Genomic DNA, 17,656 nt, shown 5'->3' on the forward strand with positions numbered 1-17,656 from the left:
GCAACCCTCTGTAATTTAGCTCCCTTGCGATGGTTGCCGGGGCAACTGAGCCTTAACAGCTCAAGTGATTTCAGTGGGGCAGAGGCTGCAAAGGCAGCCTAACCAGGCAGCTCCTCTTCAGGCAGGGCAGAAACAAAAGGCAAGAGGCAGTTCTTGGTCTCCCAGGGCTTCTTTATTCTTTGGAAGCAATCCACCAAAAGACCCCGAAGCTCTCGGGTGCCCCAGTTTTATGCTGAACTATAGGGGCGGGGATTACAACATGGGCCATTAGGAAAGGGAATTGGAGAAACAACCAATCAGAGGAAGCATCCAAATTTAACCAATTGGGGAACAGAAAAACCAAGAAGTGAGGGTTTGACCAATGGGGGTTGAGGAATTTGCATGGGGAGCAAGTGCTTATGGGGTTTCTTTGCACTTTGCTCCCCCTAACCACGAGGGGGCTTCCCTGATATAATGCTGTGGAGGAGTGCTATCCATCTATACGTTGCTCTCTCTCCATGGGAGAGTACACTCCTTTGTGGGGACTTGACACAGAATGCCCTGGACTCCCAACAAGTTGCCATTCTGTGTCAAGTAATTTTTCTTTCCTCTAATCTTCTGCTTTTAAAAGTTGCCTAATGCTAATCAAGCAACACTAATCAAGCAATGCGTGGTACCTCTATTGTTTTATTTAGAACTGAAGTCAGACTCACTTGATGGCTGTTGTCAGGAATGCATCCTTTTACTTCATACTTCTGAATTTTAATTGAAGGTCTTCTCTCTTTGAAACTTTTGGATATGCATATGACAGTATGGCTTTGAGAAGTGAGACAATTACTTCCTGTAACTGAAATATCATGTGAACAACAAATAAGGACGTGCTGCCCTGGAGCTTCCTTAGTGTTTTGCCCAAGCAGGAAGTGTAACAGGAGCTCTGTGTCAGGACACAGGTAAACAGGACAACCACGTTCTACTCATTTGCAAAAGCCTACTCTGCACACTAATGAGTACGGTTTGTGCCTCCTTGCTGCTAAAGAGGACAAAGCACTTGCTTTGTAGGCTCTGATTAGACAACAGAGGGAGCACCATGCTGGTTTGTCCTCATGTTCTGGATCACATTCTTTTGTGCTCACAGGTCTAAGAATAGGAAGAGAAAGCTTCTAACATCTTTAGCCAGTACAGAACTCAATGCAGAAATCCTAGCACTCTATTGGTGTAACAAACTATTTGTTGGCTTAGAGATAACATCACCTAAATGCCTATTCTGCTCTAGAATAAAACTGACATTACAACATACTGGTATATAGACAGGGAATATCCTCTGTGGTCCTAACAAGTAAGACATTCCAGCGGATATCATTCTATGCCGCCTTTTTAGATGTGCAAAGACCAGGAATAATGTGCTACTAAAAATGCTTGAAAACACTACTTTCTCTTCAAATCCAGCGGGAAGAAATACATTTGCAATTTTCTTTTAAATATGAGGAATTAAAATCACTGACTGCTAGATAAAACATTTCTAACCTCTCACCTATGGCCACCTATGGGATTTAAGATTTTAAAAATTTGTAACTGGGTATATCAGAGACATAGCAAGTCCCACTTGTCTCAGCTTGAAATGAGTAAGTCCTTAAAAGAAATGAAGAAACGAAATAACATGTGACTCTCATCACTGACAGCAATATCCAAGCTTAACTTAACACGGAAGGAAAGTTTCTTCTTTAATTCAAAGCATAAAATATAATGGTGCTTTTAGATACAGAGCAGAAATTACGTGAAAAAATCAGCAACAATTAAAGTCCAAAATTTGTGCATGAATTTTATTACTTTGTTTCCTAGATTTACAACACAACATGCACATGCATTTAACAATGCACTTCACTACACATTCTGCACTTGTGACAGCTGTGCAACGAAAGTAGCAACTGACTTTTCATTTTTTTTTAGTAACTTCAAAAAGTAACAAAATCTTCAGTAAATAAAAGCTTCACTGTTGGTAGTTAGTAGTCAGCGTTGAGTTTCCAATGCTTATCAATCTGAAAGGAATAATTTCAGCAGCAGATTTAAAGCTCTTATATTTTGACACAACTTCTACATTAGAAGTTTTGGCAGTGTTTATTACATTTCTTTCACTATTTAGACATGAGAGTAACAACTTAAGCACATTCAGGCTCTAATGTCTTGACTGAAAACACAGAAGGGAACAGTAGTGGTAGAATGACAAACAAAATCTCAGCACAAGTAACTTAGGTAATTCTGACAAGTTCCTCTGATGAATCACCAAGCTTACTGCAAGAGTTCTACATTCATGAACAGCAAAAAGATGGCTGCTCAAAATGTCAGTTCTTTTGCAACCAGGTAACACTGATGATGCAAACTCAAAAATGGTGCGCAGATGAGGCTCAATTTCACATCTTTTAAAGGCTCTAAATATTTGATTGAGAATCTTTGTCTTTCAGGAAGCAAGGGAAGTTGGGGCATCTAAATAAAGGCCAGTATTTCTTTTAAAATCTGAGTATTAACATTTCAGGAAAAGTTGTGAATCTAACTTCTCCACTGTGCTGCATGAAAGCAACATTAAAAAGCTATCTTGAGAACAGAAACCTGTTTACAAAGGAGAGTTATAAACAAGGCAAGCAATAAAGCAGCCATAGCTTCTCCAATCAGGGCAGCTCTTTCACTTTTCCACGGAATATTGAGTTATGACTTTAAGCTGAAACACAACACAAACAAATTCCTGTACTTGTCCAGAAAGAGCAGAGATACAATATACAGTACAGACGTATCTCTGATTTCCGTGTTAAAAAAAAAGGTCTTGATTCACCTGATACTACACTGCTCTACATGCTGCTGAGAAAGAAAGGTTGAGACATACCAATAGAAAATGTGTCTTGGTTTTCAAGCTAAGTTGGAGATAAAGTAAGATGAACTAAGAAGACAGGAAAACTTAATGACTAGAGTTAACTTACTAAAGTACTATTAGTTCATAGCCATGCAAATCTCTAAACTAAGGACTATTAAATATATTAATTGTGATGTAAATGAAAAAGAAAATCCTGTTTTATCTTTTAGCTTGGCTATCACCTTGATGTTCTTTGGAAAGCTCTATTACCTTAATCTAAATATTTTGTCAAGCATTGGAACAATTTTCCCAGGAAGTGGTGGAATCACTGTCCCTGGAAGAGTTTAAAAAATGTGTAGATGTGGCACTTAGGAAGAAGATTCATTGGTGAACCTGGCAGTTCTGGGTTAATAGTTGGACCCAATGATCTTGAACGTCTTTTCCATTCTACATGATTCTATTCTGAAACTGACAATGCAACTACCAGTAACAGTTTACAGTTTATACACAGAAAGACTGACAACTGCTGTGGAATGACACAAGTCTCCTGTTTGGGTTTTGAAAGACCTCAGTTACCTGATCATTGGCCACTCCACCACAGGTCAGCCTAGAAATATATGATAAAAGTATCCTGGCTGGCACTTGCCTGCACAAAGCTGCTTGAGTAATGACCTAATTCCCATGTGCACTGTACTGCTATTTAAGCAGCAAAAAAAATCAATGGTCTGCACTCAGAAACAGCACTTTGTAGTAAATTAAAAATTCCAAATATGTTTAAATGCTCTAAAGGAAGGAGACATTAGTGTTGAAAGAGGCAGATGAATAAAAGTCGTATTTAAGATTTGCACCACATACCTAAGAACAACAGTTTTAAAAAAACTCTGAAATTCTTGGAAGATGCCTTTTCTGCAACCTCCATGGTTAGAGAGGACATATGTACTATTTTTTGTGGAAACACTGAAAATACGGCACAGCAGAACAGGGAAAATCTGACAAACACCTGGAAGAAGTCTCTGAGGGATAAAATTAAAATGCTTCCTTTTATCATACACCAAAACATATCCACATATATCCACTAAGCCAATATGGCCAAGGACCCTCTGGTAACATACACAACTAAAAAACACACACAGAAGAGACCAATGAAATAAAATCATGCTTGTCTAGCTAAGCTAAAATTCCCTCTAACGAGACGCCTACTGCTTGTGACACACCTCAGTGTGTGCCTTACTGTGCTCCTGATGCTTCACACTCAGTCGTCAATGCTTTTGCTACCAGTGTGGAGGTCACACTGACAGATTGCGTGCTCTGCAGGACTGCAATATCAGATGCAGGCAAGACTTTAAAATGTCATGAGCATGTCACGTTCTTGTACACTAGTGTAGAACGGCCTCCCAAAGATAAAGGAGTGTAGGCCTGGTTTAATCTTCTCAGCCAAAGCCATTATTATGTTAAGATCGCCCTCTGCTGTCAAGTCAAGATCTATCTTTAAGCTACGAAGAGACTTGAAAGGTTTTTTGCCTTTTTGCCTGCAAGGAAATAAAAACATCTGTTTCAAAAAATGAATAAAAGAAGTTTCTCTAAATATGCTTTCCATTATCTGTTCACTTACGTGTCATCCTCTATGTACTTTATTAAAGTTAGGGCTTTTCTGTGAAGGACTAGCAGAAACTGTGCAAGAAAAGTACTTCTTAGAGACAAGCCAGGCTTCAGGTGAAAGATCTGTTAAAAATTAAGAATATTAGGTAGACATGGAAATTCAAGAATGATTTCAGGAATCGGGAAAATAAAGAAACATTGCATACACACGTAACATATCCTTAATTACAGCAAAGCAGGCAAATAACAGAAGATTTGTATGTGTACATCAGCATCCTTTCTATGTTTTCTATCTGCTCTGATACAATAAAAGCTGTATTACAATTCTGTTTGGATCATTATCTGAAATTATCTCCCAGTCATGCAGTTTTTTCAATACTGTAATTGTAGACACCGTTGCACAGCAATAGAAAATGTCCCTTGTTTTTCACACTTAAACAGATGTTTCAGTTTTATATCAGTATTTTTCTTTCTACTTATCACAGCAGTAGTATGGAGAAAAGCTACCAAACCATTAAATGATGTATTCGTGTTAAACCTGTCACTAGGGGTCGAAGTACTTACCTGTGTTTCTTTTTTTTTTTTTGAAAAAAGCAACAATTACCTGATCCAGGAAGGCTTTTACTAATGTATCTCTATGCACGATATCTTGAAAGACATTTCTACAGAAAAGAAAACAAATGTGTGAGTTAATGCCAGTAAGGGATATTATCCTTAAAGGAGTGCAGCACAACTGTAGCATTACTGTTGATAGTCTGCTTAAAATTAAAAGTGAATTTAAAACTGTAGTGAATTAAAATTCTGGTATTTTTAAAGATAACAGAGAATTTTAAAGCATTCAGATGAAATGAACTAAATACAGGAAAGCCACTGGGCTCTGTCAAATACACTTAGCTCTGCTATATCCATAATTAAAACAAGCAATAAAATTAACATGGTATGGTCAGAATTATCACTGAAAATTAATTTCAATAATATTTGCTGTAACCAGACTACAGAAGGACCTGGTAAATTCTGCCAAAACAATTGTAACTACCAAAATGGAAGATTTTTTTTTTGCTTTTAAGAAGATCCATATACTTTGTTAGCAAGTAGGCTCTCTGCACTCTTATCCCAAGACAAGTAACTTTGTGAGATGCAGAGAAGAATACGTACAAATCAGGTGTGAAACTCTCATCAGTGTGGATAATATGATCTTGAGACATTTCTTCATCTGAATTAGCTCTCCAAAATGCTGTCAGCTCAGATCTCATGTATCGTCGTTGGTTATAGATGTGTTCATGACAAGGGGGCATCTGCTTCACTGTATTGACATCCACATCTATATGTGTAGTAGGGTATGGGGCATACATTACTTGACGGAAGGGCAACACAAAGCTTCCTGTCGCATCCTGTTTTAGTGAAAAAAACCCCTCTATTTTAGTTAAAAATGTGAAGCTGTACTGGGACAAAACAGTATTTAAACATCATGCCTACATTTTAAAACCCATCTGTTTCTATGTGTTTTGTTTGGGACCAGCTGGTGTTTGTACTGCAGTTAATAAATCCTTAATACTGGATGATTTCTTTAACAAAAAGGTGAAAACAGGTACTGAGGTGACCTGTGTATTAGGGCATTGAATCACCTGGTTTGTGAGCCCATCAGGATTAGAGTATTATAGTTATCTGGTAAGTTCAGACTGTGGACTAGAGCATGAATCATCATTTTTCTATTCATCTTCACCCATTGCTGCAGACTGTTTGAAATACTCAGAAACTCCAGGCCTGATGTGACTGTTATTCCTTGATTTTGCTAAATCACAAAAACTTTAATGCCTTTTGGACTCCTAGCCCCAAGCAGACAAAAGCATATTATTATTGTACCTCAAAGTACAGGAACAATCCTGAACAATCCTCAAGAAACAGATGTGTAATAGAAAAGACTGGCTTGGAATTTTAACATGAAGATAATTACAAGGAAAGTTACAGTGCCAGAAAAAATAACATCAAGGGAAGATGACACTTTTTTTTGAATGTGAATGTGTCTATGTGTGTGCATATCAAATGCAAAAACATACTAAAGAAGAACAGAACTTTCCTAAACATACTTACTTTGAGTAAGCCTTGAACAAAAAGTCCTGACTCATATTTGAAAGAGGACTCACTTCTACAGAGTCTGGAACACTTCCGCTCAGATGGTGTGAGAAACAGGCACAACGTTCTCACAATCTGCATTAAAAAGAATAGTTTTGAAAAACATGAAAATGTAAGGAAGTAAGTCTGGCTAGACTGTATTAGGGATTTCAAATTATGAACAAAATAGTTCCCCACGCTTATTAGAAAAGCCAAAACTTTATAACATGCCATAGAACAGTGACAGGCTTAGTTTTACTTACTTTTTAGTTACTAGTGCTGCAAGCCATACTACTCCAACTTCTTGTCAAATGACAAGATGAACAAATGAACAAATCCAACATATCTTTGCAACCAGTTGGTTTTTTTTTTACCCAATTATGTAGAGCAAATCACTTTTGTCTTCTACATCATTCTGTTAATATACACGAGTTACTGTGATTACTTTCCTAGCCTTTTAGGCCTCTTATTCATTCCATAGCAGTTATTGTCTCAAATCAGGCACAGCCAATTTTTTAAGCAAGCATCCATGCTTATTTCCTCAGTAATTTCTTTAAATTCTCTAGTGTAATGAACACAGGTATTTCATCACCCATCTTCAAACTTCTGGGCTGAAATAGCTACCAGTAATCACTCCAAATACAACATATATTCCATTCTGCTCATCTTTCAGTCTAAACCTGTGGTGTTCTATCTGTGTCTGTAAGATATTTGAAAAAGCTCTGTCCTTGCACAACATGTTTCTGCAGTACCAAAACCAATTTCTGACTGATGCTTTTTGTCACAGTATGCCACAAATGTTTTGTTGTTTTTTATTTTGTTTTTTATTTTTACTGTGAGGCATGCTGAAATATGCTATTAAGAAAGCAGTTACTTCAGAAGAGTTGTACCATGACACAAGGAGCATGCTGCTGATAAGAACACGTGTAGAATTAATTTCTAAAATTTACCCTGGATGGATCTTGAGGCTAAATTCTTTTACATTTTTTCCTATACTGTCTAGTTTATCTACATATTACTTTACATAATCATAACCATTTAGACATTAAATCCTTTTTATTAACTATTTAATGATCCATATGCTTTTTATAACTACTTAAACTTCTAATATTTCCTCTTGTATTATATTTAGCATACATGTGTACATATATAACATTTCTCTTAAGCATGTAACATTTCCAATAACTTAATTATGCCAATAAATTAATCTTAAATCTCAATACATACAATACACAATAACAATGGTTAGCTGTAATTTCAGCTAAGATATGAGAATTTTCTTTTCTCTGGTTGACCTGTTGCTTGTGGGCATCCACATTTACTGTTGATTTGATCAGAGGTCCTTTATCACTGCTGGTAATACATATGAAACAATGCATTCCCTCTGCTCCAATTTTTATAAAGCATAATAAACTGTTTATTTCAAAATATAGGTTTACTAAAAGTACCTTGAAATTTAAAAAAAAAAAAACAAACAACTTTTTTATTTCATTAAGGCAAGAAGCCCTCTACACTATAAAATACATCATATATAGTAGGTATAGTCTCTAAGTAATATATAGTATATTTATGGGGCCCACTGTTCATAATTTTTTTATTTGACATTGAAGAAATAGACACAGGTTCCACAAAACAAAAGCACCTCATGATACAGAAGTATGTTTACTGCCCAGTGCAGGAGCAATTACAGAGAGAAATTGTTTAAGAGCATACAGACAATATCCAATGATACGGGTATTGTCTGTATACTCACCACTACCAGTGTTCCCCAGGGCTCAGCTCTGGGCTTGGTCCTGTTCTACATCTTTACTGATAACGTGGATGTGGGGATTGAGTGCACCCTCAGTCAGTATGCAGAGGACACCTAGCTGGGCAGGAGTGTTCTGCTCAAGGATAGGAAGGCTCTGCAAAGAGACCTGGACAGGCTTCATCAATGGGCCAAGGACAAACTGCACGAGGGGCAAAAAGGCCAAATACTGAGTTCCACCCTTGTGTTACAATAACCCCATGCAGCACTACAGGCTGGGAGCAGAGTAGCTTGAAAGCTGTTCAAGAGAAAGGGATCTGGGGGTGCTGGTTGACAGCCAGCTTTAAATGAGTCAGCAGTGTGCCCAGGTAGCCAAGAAAGCGAATGGCATCCTGGCCTGTATCAGCAATACTGTGGCCAGCAGGATCCGGGGAGTTATTGTCCCCCTGTACTTGGTTCTTGAAGCCACAGCTTCAAATCCTGTCTTTACTTCTGGGCCTCTTGCTTCAAAAAGGACACTGAAGTGCTGGAGTGTATCCAGAGAAGGGCAACAAGGCTCATGAAAGGACTAGAAAACATGTATTAAGAGGAATGGCTATTTAAGCTTGAGAAGATCAGGCTTAGGAAGCCTCATCACTCTCTACAACTCCCTAAAAGGAGGGTGCAGTGAGGTGAGGACCAGTCTCTCCAGCTGTGCCTACAGCGAGAGGACAAGAAATGATCTTAAAGTGACACAGAGGATATTCAGATTAATTATTAAAAAAAAAAAAAAAAAAAATTGCTGCTAGCTGTCAGGCACTGGAATGGGTTGCCTGGGAAGATAGTGGAGCCCCCATACCTGGAGGTGTTTAAGAGGTGTCTGGATCTGGTGCTGGGTGATGTGGTTTAGGGGTTACAGTGGCAGGGCCAGGTGGATGGTTGGACTGGATGACCTTGAAGGTCTCTTCCAACTTTGATCATTCTGTGATTCTATGACATAGCAGAAATAGGCAAGCCAGTCAGGTCTCTTTGATTTGTGTATTTTAGCTAAAAATTTTAGCCATTTAAAAATTTATTTAGCTATTATTTTAGCTTATTTTAAAAGCACAGAGCCCTTTACTACTCATTTATGTACTATATCAGTTAAATACATTGATTTTCTTATAGCTGTCAGAATACAACTGAAAGGCAATTTTCTGGCAGAATTATCTTCTGCTAGACCAGTCAGCTGAAGATAGCCAGACAACAGTACTCCTTCTTTCTTTAGCTTCAAGTATGTTTATAGATTAACTTATAAACATACTGTTTATAAGATACATACATGTTCCAAGTAACAGTCCTAATAATCAGCATTTAAGTTCAGTTTATTAGAAAGTATGCTACCTTATTAACTTTTTCTGCACTGCTTCCTACAACTACAGAACAACCACAGGTCTGCAGGTGTGAACTAATGGCACTGCAAGTAAAAACAGACATAAGTTAATACATTTAATCAGATTTTTCAAATGAAACGATTATCACCTTCACAAGAAGAATAAAGTGCTTCAAGTATAAATACAGCCTACATGCCTATAACCACAGGACTTTAAACAGCAGCATGGGTTACTGCTGAAATTCAAACGTTCAACAGTTTTTCAGGAAGCACATTTAATGGTACCAAGCACTACATATATGAATGCAGTTATGCAGGAGATACAATGAAAGGTGACAGAACATCAATCAAAACCTATTAAATACACTATCCCATAGCAAGAGACTGAGTTGCTCTCAAGTTCAACTATTTCCACTTAAAAAGTAAAATTAGGGGGAAAAGAGAAATACACAACAATAAGCATGCTATGTGCCATACCATTAATGACTCTTATTTAGAGTTTATCCACCACCCAGACTTTTTGCTATTTCAAAAAATGCAAGACTTTGACATAGAGTTCTATAAAATTAAATGTAAGTATCAAAGAAAAATGTGTATTTGATAGGAATTCTGTTATCAAACAAATGATCCTGTAACAACAGCCTACAGAGATGCACCTATTAGCCCAGAACCATTCTTCTAAAGTAAGAGAAACTTTTACCACATTTTATTGACAAAAATCTCAAAAACCCAAATACATGTAATTAATTGTTCCCCCTCCTACAAAGAAATCTAATCCAATCCATGTTCAAATGCACATGCAGATAGATACATTTAGATGCATACACAAGTTTAAATCATTTTACTACAGCATAAATCAAAACTGAATTTCATACTTGAGGAGAAAGCCTTCATGACAACTATCCCCAATGTCATCATCATTTAGCACTGTGTCACTTATCTGAAATACAAGTAAATATAAACAAAAGTTAGACAAGAATCTGATTACCTTCTAATTAATCGATCTTTGCTTTGCTGCACAGGAACTGTTTGGAAACTATTTAAGTTAAGTTGTAAGGCTTCCCCAAAAAGCATAATATTAAAAAGACCTGACTTCAGACAAAGCATTTTTAAAATGAGAAAGTAACTTAATTATTAAGTCTTCACCAGTCACAAGTCAGAGTCCTCCTAGTGGGTTTTTTTTCTGTAAAAAATGTCCAGAATACTTTAAATCAGTGCATGTCATATCACTTCTTCTTCTTCCACAAGAACACTATAAGGCGCTGAAACAGGTATCAACATCAAATCCATTAATCTGCCCATTCATATGGGTTTGCATCAAACTTCCCTTTCATTTATACAATGACATCATCTTATGCAGTCAATTTTGCTAAGTGATGACCATAAAAAATACTATTTTAATGGTACTTTTTGCCATGAATACTAAGTCATTCCTTACACCATTTAGGAGACCTTGATGTGAAGCAACAGAAGTATACAAGAATTTAGGAAAATGAGCGTTCTCTCTGGAAAGTGAGTACCAAAGTAAACATCCAAAGCTATGTTTTATCCAGAAGGAGAAAGTAATTTTTTAAAATTTCAGAATACAAATAAAACAACTTACATCTATTTCTTCTGGAACACTGTGTGATTTCATAGATGAAAGGAGTTCCATTACAGGAATGACTTCTCCTGTCAGCATTGGAATGATGCTCTGACCCTGCACAATAAATAACATGCTTGAAGTAAAAGCATATTGGGTAGCATGAGAAGTTATTACTAACACAAACTTGCAGTATTACATGCACAACATCCTAACTTCCAGTTGCTTGGAAGGGAAGTATGAGCAGAAATTGATGCATATACTACTTGGGCTTTGCTTATCAATGACTATGAACTGGAAATATGTATTTGGCTTCTCAACATCATACCTAAAATGTATTTCTTGGTCTTAAGCTAATTTTCAGCATCAGTTTTGACTGACCTAGACAACAAGCATTTGATGTTGTTTGAAACCCGAGACAGATGTGAGATAATTTGATCATACTATATTATATGCAATCACCATAAACCATTTTACCATCAAATCTGATGTTTTAACAATGACTGGAAACCCAAACCAGGCACATTACTTATTAACATGCAAAAAATATTTTCCTGACTTACCTATCATACAAAAATGAAGCCACAATCTTACATTTAGAGTTTCAGAAATCAAATTCTTTTCATAGTCTCATCCGTTAAGTTTCCAAGCACATTTCAACATGACAGACTCTGTATGTCTCTGCAATTCTAAAAGGTGACCTAACCTAATGAAAAAACCCCCTTGAAAGGAGGGTGGCATGACTCTATGGAAGCTGCTACCTTCACAGAGCTTCAAGTTCAAGTTAATGTGTTTCCTTTTCTGAAAAGTAATATTCTTCACAGATTTCTACTTTAACCCTAAAGTGATGAAATGTATTTTCCTTTAATTTGATCCATCATCCTATCTTCAGAAACTTTGCCTCCTGTGCATGTCACATTATTAGACAGACCAGTGCAGCCTCCTGGACCCCAAAAATGAGAAGCAACATTAACTTCTACAGTCATCTGATCCAGTCAAATGGTTTGGCAATGGTGTCCCATATGCATCCATCAGATGGCCCTTACCTGATCCTCCATTCTTTCTGTACCTTCCAAGACAATCTTCTGGAAATGTTCTTGCCTCTCCTGAGCAAGAGAAGCAGTTAAGTGTAAGCACTCTGGCACTTGTTCATGTATGTATGCACACAACAGTCAGTACAGTTTCTTCCCTGTGGAGTCACGCTTCTTAGGTTCAAATTTTGAGGTTCACATCTTTTCTTTTACAGAGTTGACTTTAGGAGGAAGTGGTGTCATGCAACACAGATCAACGTTCCCTGCTCTGCCCTCCACTACACATCTCCCATGTTTGGACAGGAAAGGTTTGATGACAATGTCAAAACATTTTCTTCATTACACATCAAGAAAATGCCACATGATCAGATTACGTGAAGAATTCCACTTCATGTATGGATTTTTATTTTCAAATGGATACAGAATAGATTGAGGATTCCTGATGCAACAAGAAAAAAGTAAGATCTTCAGAATGAGAAAAATTACTTGAGTGGGGAGGGTGGGAAACAAAAGACTTTTTCCCCCTACCTCTTGAGGTACTTAAAAGTCTTCAAAACATTGTTTTATGACCAAGTACAGGAGAGTGAAACCTCAAAGTATACAAAACACAATGTACAAGAGACTGAACAAAGCGCTGAAAACAGACTCTTTAGCAGCTGAATAGCAAACTCCATTTAAAATGAACTTACAGTGGTATAAAGTTATTATTCACAATGGCAATTAGGCGTTAAATCACTAGAGTATCAAGACAGGTCACAAAAATTAGCAGATGCTGGGAGAACTAATGATAATTTTTGCTAGATACTGACAGGTTGTTGCATTTCTATTGGTTATTCATTAGTTTCCTTTGACTGACCTACTCAGAGTTAATCAACGTTAAGTGTGAAAAGAGTTTGCAAGAGGTTTTTTTGAGCAGATGAATAGGGAATTAGCTAGAGTAGTTTGCCCTTAAACAGCAATAAAACTTTTCTAACCATCTAAAAGAAGCATCAGTGAAAAACAATACTGGAACAAGGCAGATTCCTTTAGGGTACTTGCACCCTTCATTCAGAGAAGGAAGATATCCTTGACAATCATTTTAAAAAAACTCTGTCTTCTTGAAGATAAGGCTGAACAAACAGTGTAAGACTATAATTTTTTTCCAGAGATATAACTGTTCAAAATTATGAGACAAACACACAGAGCATAAATTGGAGTAGGTGAATGGGGTTTCTAATTCCATACTGATGATTTGCTCAGAGTTGCTCATCTTTCTTTGCCAGTTGGAACACTGCTCCATGTTTGTCCTAATTTTCGAGTTCAGAAGGCTTCTTCTTATCTCAAGCCTAGCTAGAAATGTTGTCTGGCAATACACTACACAGAACTAGTGAGAGCTAATACGCACAGCTATTAGAACATCCAGAACAGATACACAACACCTTTCAGACAGGACTTGATAATTTTTTAAATTTTCTGCATGTAACCATAGCGGTTAAACTTCCTCAAAATGCAAACAACTGAATTAAGCAGTTTTAATTTGTTATCATTATGATTATTCTACAACTCATGCTTAAATTTTAACCTACATTTTCCAAGCAGTTTTCTCTTTTCTAAATAAGACTGAAGAACTGCAGATATATGCAGGGATCTGTGCTCTCTCTCAACAAACAAACAAACAAACAAACAAAAGATAATAAATGTCTATTTCAGAATTCAAAATGTATCACTGTCTCAATTAATTCAACTGACCTACCTGCTCAAAGAAAAAAACTTTTTGTCATTCTCGATGCTGCTTGAAGGTTACTTCTACTGTGGAAACATACTGGTATGGAGCAATATCTAAAAACTGAGAAAATGTATAATACCTAAAAATGATGGATAATTCTTATTTGAGCACTCACACTAGAAGTCAGTACAGAGGACCCTAAACGAAAGAAGCAATGTAAGGAACATGAGACACCATTCACTTATATCAAAACCACCAACATCTAGCAGGGTTTAAAAGACTACATAAGGAATTAAATATTTCTGTTTCTACTATATTGAGGAAGAACTTTATGTACTATATTTCCTCTGAAAAGTAAACCCCAGAAAGCATGAAAAGCTAGTGTTTCAGAAAGCACTATCAGCTGTCATCAGGCATTTCAGCAAAAAGGAAACCACCACCACAGAAATAGTACCAGCTTGTTATTTCTGTAATTAGTTCATATAAGAGCACTCAAAGAGTAAGTTTAAAGTATGTTGACTACAGGTCTCAGAACAGACAATACCAGACAAATGAGCATCACCATATACATTACAGCTGATGTGCACTCTTACTATTTTAAGACAGCTTGGACTCCATGAAGATGACAAAAAATTAGTTTTTACCATTAAACTGTTATTTAGTTTCAAGAAAAATACATAAAACATTTCACTTAATAGGGAAATATCTATGATTTACCCAAAGGTCAGAGGTCCAATGCTAAAGAAAAAAATTAGCATATTTTCCTTTTTGAGTTCCAGGAGTAGAAATATTTGGACTAAAGCAGACGTACGTTCATAGATCTTCCTTTAGTTCTACACAGTTTAAGTCCTGACAAACTGTTTGTTAACACCCTCTTTTTCAAAAATAAACCTGTAACAGCAATGAGAAGATTCACTGCATCAGTTCCCTTTTCTGGACCTCAACAAGGAAAATAATGGTTTCAAACACAGTAAATTTACAATTATACCTAGTTTAAATACACAAATTAATACAATTAAAAGCCACAATTTATAGGAATTCAAAGAGATTAAAGGCTGTACAGGAAACCTCTTTCACCTATACAGTCTTGTAGCGTCTATATAAAATCACCAGGAAAATCCTGTGGCTAAAATTCTCAGCCTTGAATTTGCTGACATAATAATCTGATAATCTTCAACCTTCAAAACTGTACAGAGACCAGCCTTTTCTGAGTTTGTGCCTCTGGACTCCACCATAACAGGTGTCACAGCATCTCAATTTTTGCTTCTGCACAAGGCAATCTAACAATTATTTTAAGTAATAACAAATAAACTTACCTTATGCATCCATATCCTTCCTTTCCTTATAATATGTGTTAACCTATCCACGCACACTCTGTGAAGGGGCAGGTAGAAACCGAGTTCACTTTGAGGAAGTATAATTGATAGTCCGTATGTGCTTCTGTCTCCATTCCAGTTTCCATCAAAAATTAATGACACAATGATTACTCTTTTTTCAGCCAAAACAAAGAACTTCACGTCTATTGCACCACTTTCTGCATTCCGAAGTATTTCTCCATTCAGGGTGTGGTTAGCAAGAAAAATTATTTCACCATCACTGAGAAGTACCTGTTCTGTCTTCGGAGCCCAGATATGCCGCACTCGGGGGCCAAGAATATTGTCCCAGTAAGCAAAAGTGGCAGCTAATAATGGTGACTCGCCATTCAAAGAGATCTCTGTCTTAGCAACTGCAGGAGACGGTGGTGGACAAAGAGCTGACATGCCTGTTTTCTCCCTCTTGTCTAACTGAAATGCTTACATTACCTAAAAAAAAGAAAAGCTTTTGTAGGAAAAAATAGAGCACGCTTCATAATTACCTCATCTTTTTTTTACATGGGCAGGCAGTGATAGGACTTGTTTTAAACCAAGACAGGAAATATTTAGATTAGATGTTATGAAGAAATTCTTTATTGGGATAGTGGTGATGCACAGGGAACAAATTGCCCAGAGAGAGGTGGGTGCCCAATCCCTAGAAATGATCAAGGCCAGGCTGGAGGAAGCATTGAGCAACACGATTTAGTGGGACAGCATCCCTGCCCAGAGCAGGGGGCATTGGAACTACATAATCTTTAAGGTCCCTTCCAACCAAAGCCTTTCCACAATTTTTTTCTTTCCAAATGACACTTTCAAGAGGCAAACTCTTCACCCGAGATTTCATAGCACACTTCATTCATTCAGGAAGTTTTTTAATATATGTATTTATACATATGCATGTTTCATATAACGAAGTGGCGTGCTTTACAATCATTAGTCAGACCTCAAATGCCCTTTACTCACTACAAAAGTATGATGAACCTGCACAATATACAGCTTGTGTATGAAAACTGACATGATAAATATATCCTTCACATCACATACAGAGTGTTATGATACAAGACAAGTGCTCAGCACTTTATAGAGCGTAATGATGGATAACTTCTTATCATGTGTGGACACAATTCCTGAGCATTTTCCCTAGCAGTTTCCACCAACTCCACAGCTTCCCCATTCTGAGGCTGCAGAAGATAACAGGAAGTTCCACCCTCTCTAAAAGTTATGCTAGAGTCACAGGACGATAAGAAATAAAATAGGTTTGCCAACAAAGTGAACCAATGACAGAAAACTGTAACAGCTAGAACCCACTCATATTCAGGAAAACATCTCATGAGCAGCTGGCAAGCTCTCCTTTCTGCCTGCAGTACTTCACATGTCAGCAGCAGGAAATCCCACACGGGACTACAGGAGCGGGAACACACACGTCACTACCGCAGCTCTAACTCGCCAGAGCTCTGGATCGGAACTTCTTTTTTCCTTTTTCATTTATTACCTCACAGCAGAAGTGTAAAACCTCTTTCGCTCCGGCTCCTTCTCAAGAGGCAGCCGGTGGCCCGCCTGAGCTGCAACCGGGAAGCCAAGGCCATGTGACTTGGCCCTCCGACACCGTGACTTCACGATTTTCAGGGAAGACACGGCGCCAGCCACCTCCACTGACTCCTTGCACCCACGGGCTGACCAGAGGCTCGCATGCACCACCGCCCCCCCGAAAGAGAGGCCGCTGCCACCGCGGCGGCTGCGGCACCTCTGCTCTCCCGGCCCGGATCAGGCCCATGTCGAACCTTCCGGGTCTGGTCTGAACCTCTCGGGGATGCGGCGGGGAGGCAGCTGCGGGACAACCCCGCTCCTATCCCGCAAAGCAGAGGGGCCGCTAACACCGTCCCCGGTACTAACACAACCCCACGACCCCGGCCCTGCGCCCGCCTCACCTCGACTCCGGCCGCTGCCCCGCGCCTGCGCCGCCCCGCCCCTGCCGCGCACCGCGGGCTCCGCAGGTGCGGCACCGCCCCGGGCCGAGCCGCGGAGAGCCGTGCCCGTGTGACCGCCCTCCCTGGGCGGGGAGCCGTGTCGGTCTGAGCGCCCCGGGCCGAGCCGGGGGGAGCCGTGCCCGTGTGACCGCCCTCCCTGGGCGGGGAGCCGTGTCGGTCTGAGCGCCCCGGGCCGAGCCGGGGGGAGCCGTGCCCGTGTGACCGCCCTCCCTGGGCGGGGAGCCGTGTCGGTGTGGCCGTCCCGGGCCGAGCGGGGTATCCCTGGCGGGGGGAGTGGGTGGTGTCTGGCGGATCACAGTGGAAGGAAACAGGCCCAACCCAGTGTAGTTTGTGGAGAAAGCCAAAAGACGAAATCGGATTGTGTCGGG

At 38.8% G+C, this 17,656-nt stretch overlaps 1 protein-coding gene across 4 annotated transcripts; it reads right to left on the minus strand.

The window, feature by feature from the left end:
• Positions 1-1,766: 1,766 nt before the first annotated feature.
• Positions 1,767-17,274, minus strand: C9orf72 (C9orf72-SMCR8 complex subunit). 4 transcript variants are annotated; one of them, XM_040090411.2, is made up of 11 exons: positions 17,229-17,274; positions 15,265-15,750; positions 12,259-12,318; positions 11,234-11,329; positions 10,506-10,570; positions 9,642-9,714; positions 6,512-6,628; positions 5,576-5,811; positions 5,025-5,082; positions 4,434-4,543; positions 1,767-4,350 (listed from the first exon to the last, which is right to left on the minus strand). In XM_040090411.2, the coding sequence occupies exons 2-11, from the start codon at positions 15,706-15,708 to the stop codon at positions 4,164-4,166; spliced, it is 1,446 nt and encodes a 481-aa protein (XP_039946345.1). In that variant the 5' UTR covers positions 15,709-15,750; positions 17,229-17,274; the 3' UTR covers positions 1,767-4,163. The 4 variants fall into 4 exon arrangements, with proteins under 4 accessions (XP_039946345.1, XP_039946346.1, XP_058280117.1 ...); XM_040090412.2 differs by lacking the exon at positions 17,229-17,274 and adding an exon at positions 16,793-16,813 and having other exon boundaries at positions 1,773-4,350; XM_058424133.1 differs by having other exon boundaries at positions 4,177-4,370.
• Between the last annotated feature and the right edge of the window lie 382 nt (positions 17,275-17,656).

This window comes from Hirundo rustica, chromosome Z (assembly GCF_015227805.2).
Source record: "Hirundo rustica isolate bHirRus1 chromosome Z, bHirRus1.pri.v3, whole genome shotgun sequence".
In the NCBI taxonomy this organism is placed as follows: Eukaryota; Metazoa; Chordata; class Aves; order Passeriformes; family Hirundinidae; genus Hirundo; species Hirundo rustica.

What these genes read in the sequence shown, in the direction of transcription:
- C9orf72 (XM_040090411.2), bottom strand. Translation starts at nt 15,708, where the DNA reads ATGTCAGCTCTTTGTCCACCACCGTCTCCTGCAGTTGCTAAGACAGAG. An exon ending in GTGCAGAAAAAGTTAATAAG is followed by an intron (nt 6,629 to 9,641) that starts GTAGCATACTTT and finishes TTTTTAATGCAG; the next exon opens with ATTGTGAGAACGTTGTGCCT. An exon ending in TTGTTCAAGGCTTACTCAAA is followed by an intron (nt 5,812 to 6,511) that starts GTAAGTATGTTT and finishes TCACTAAAACAG; the next exon opens with GATGCGACAGGAAGCTTTGT.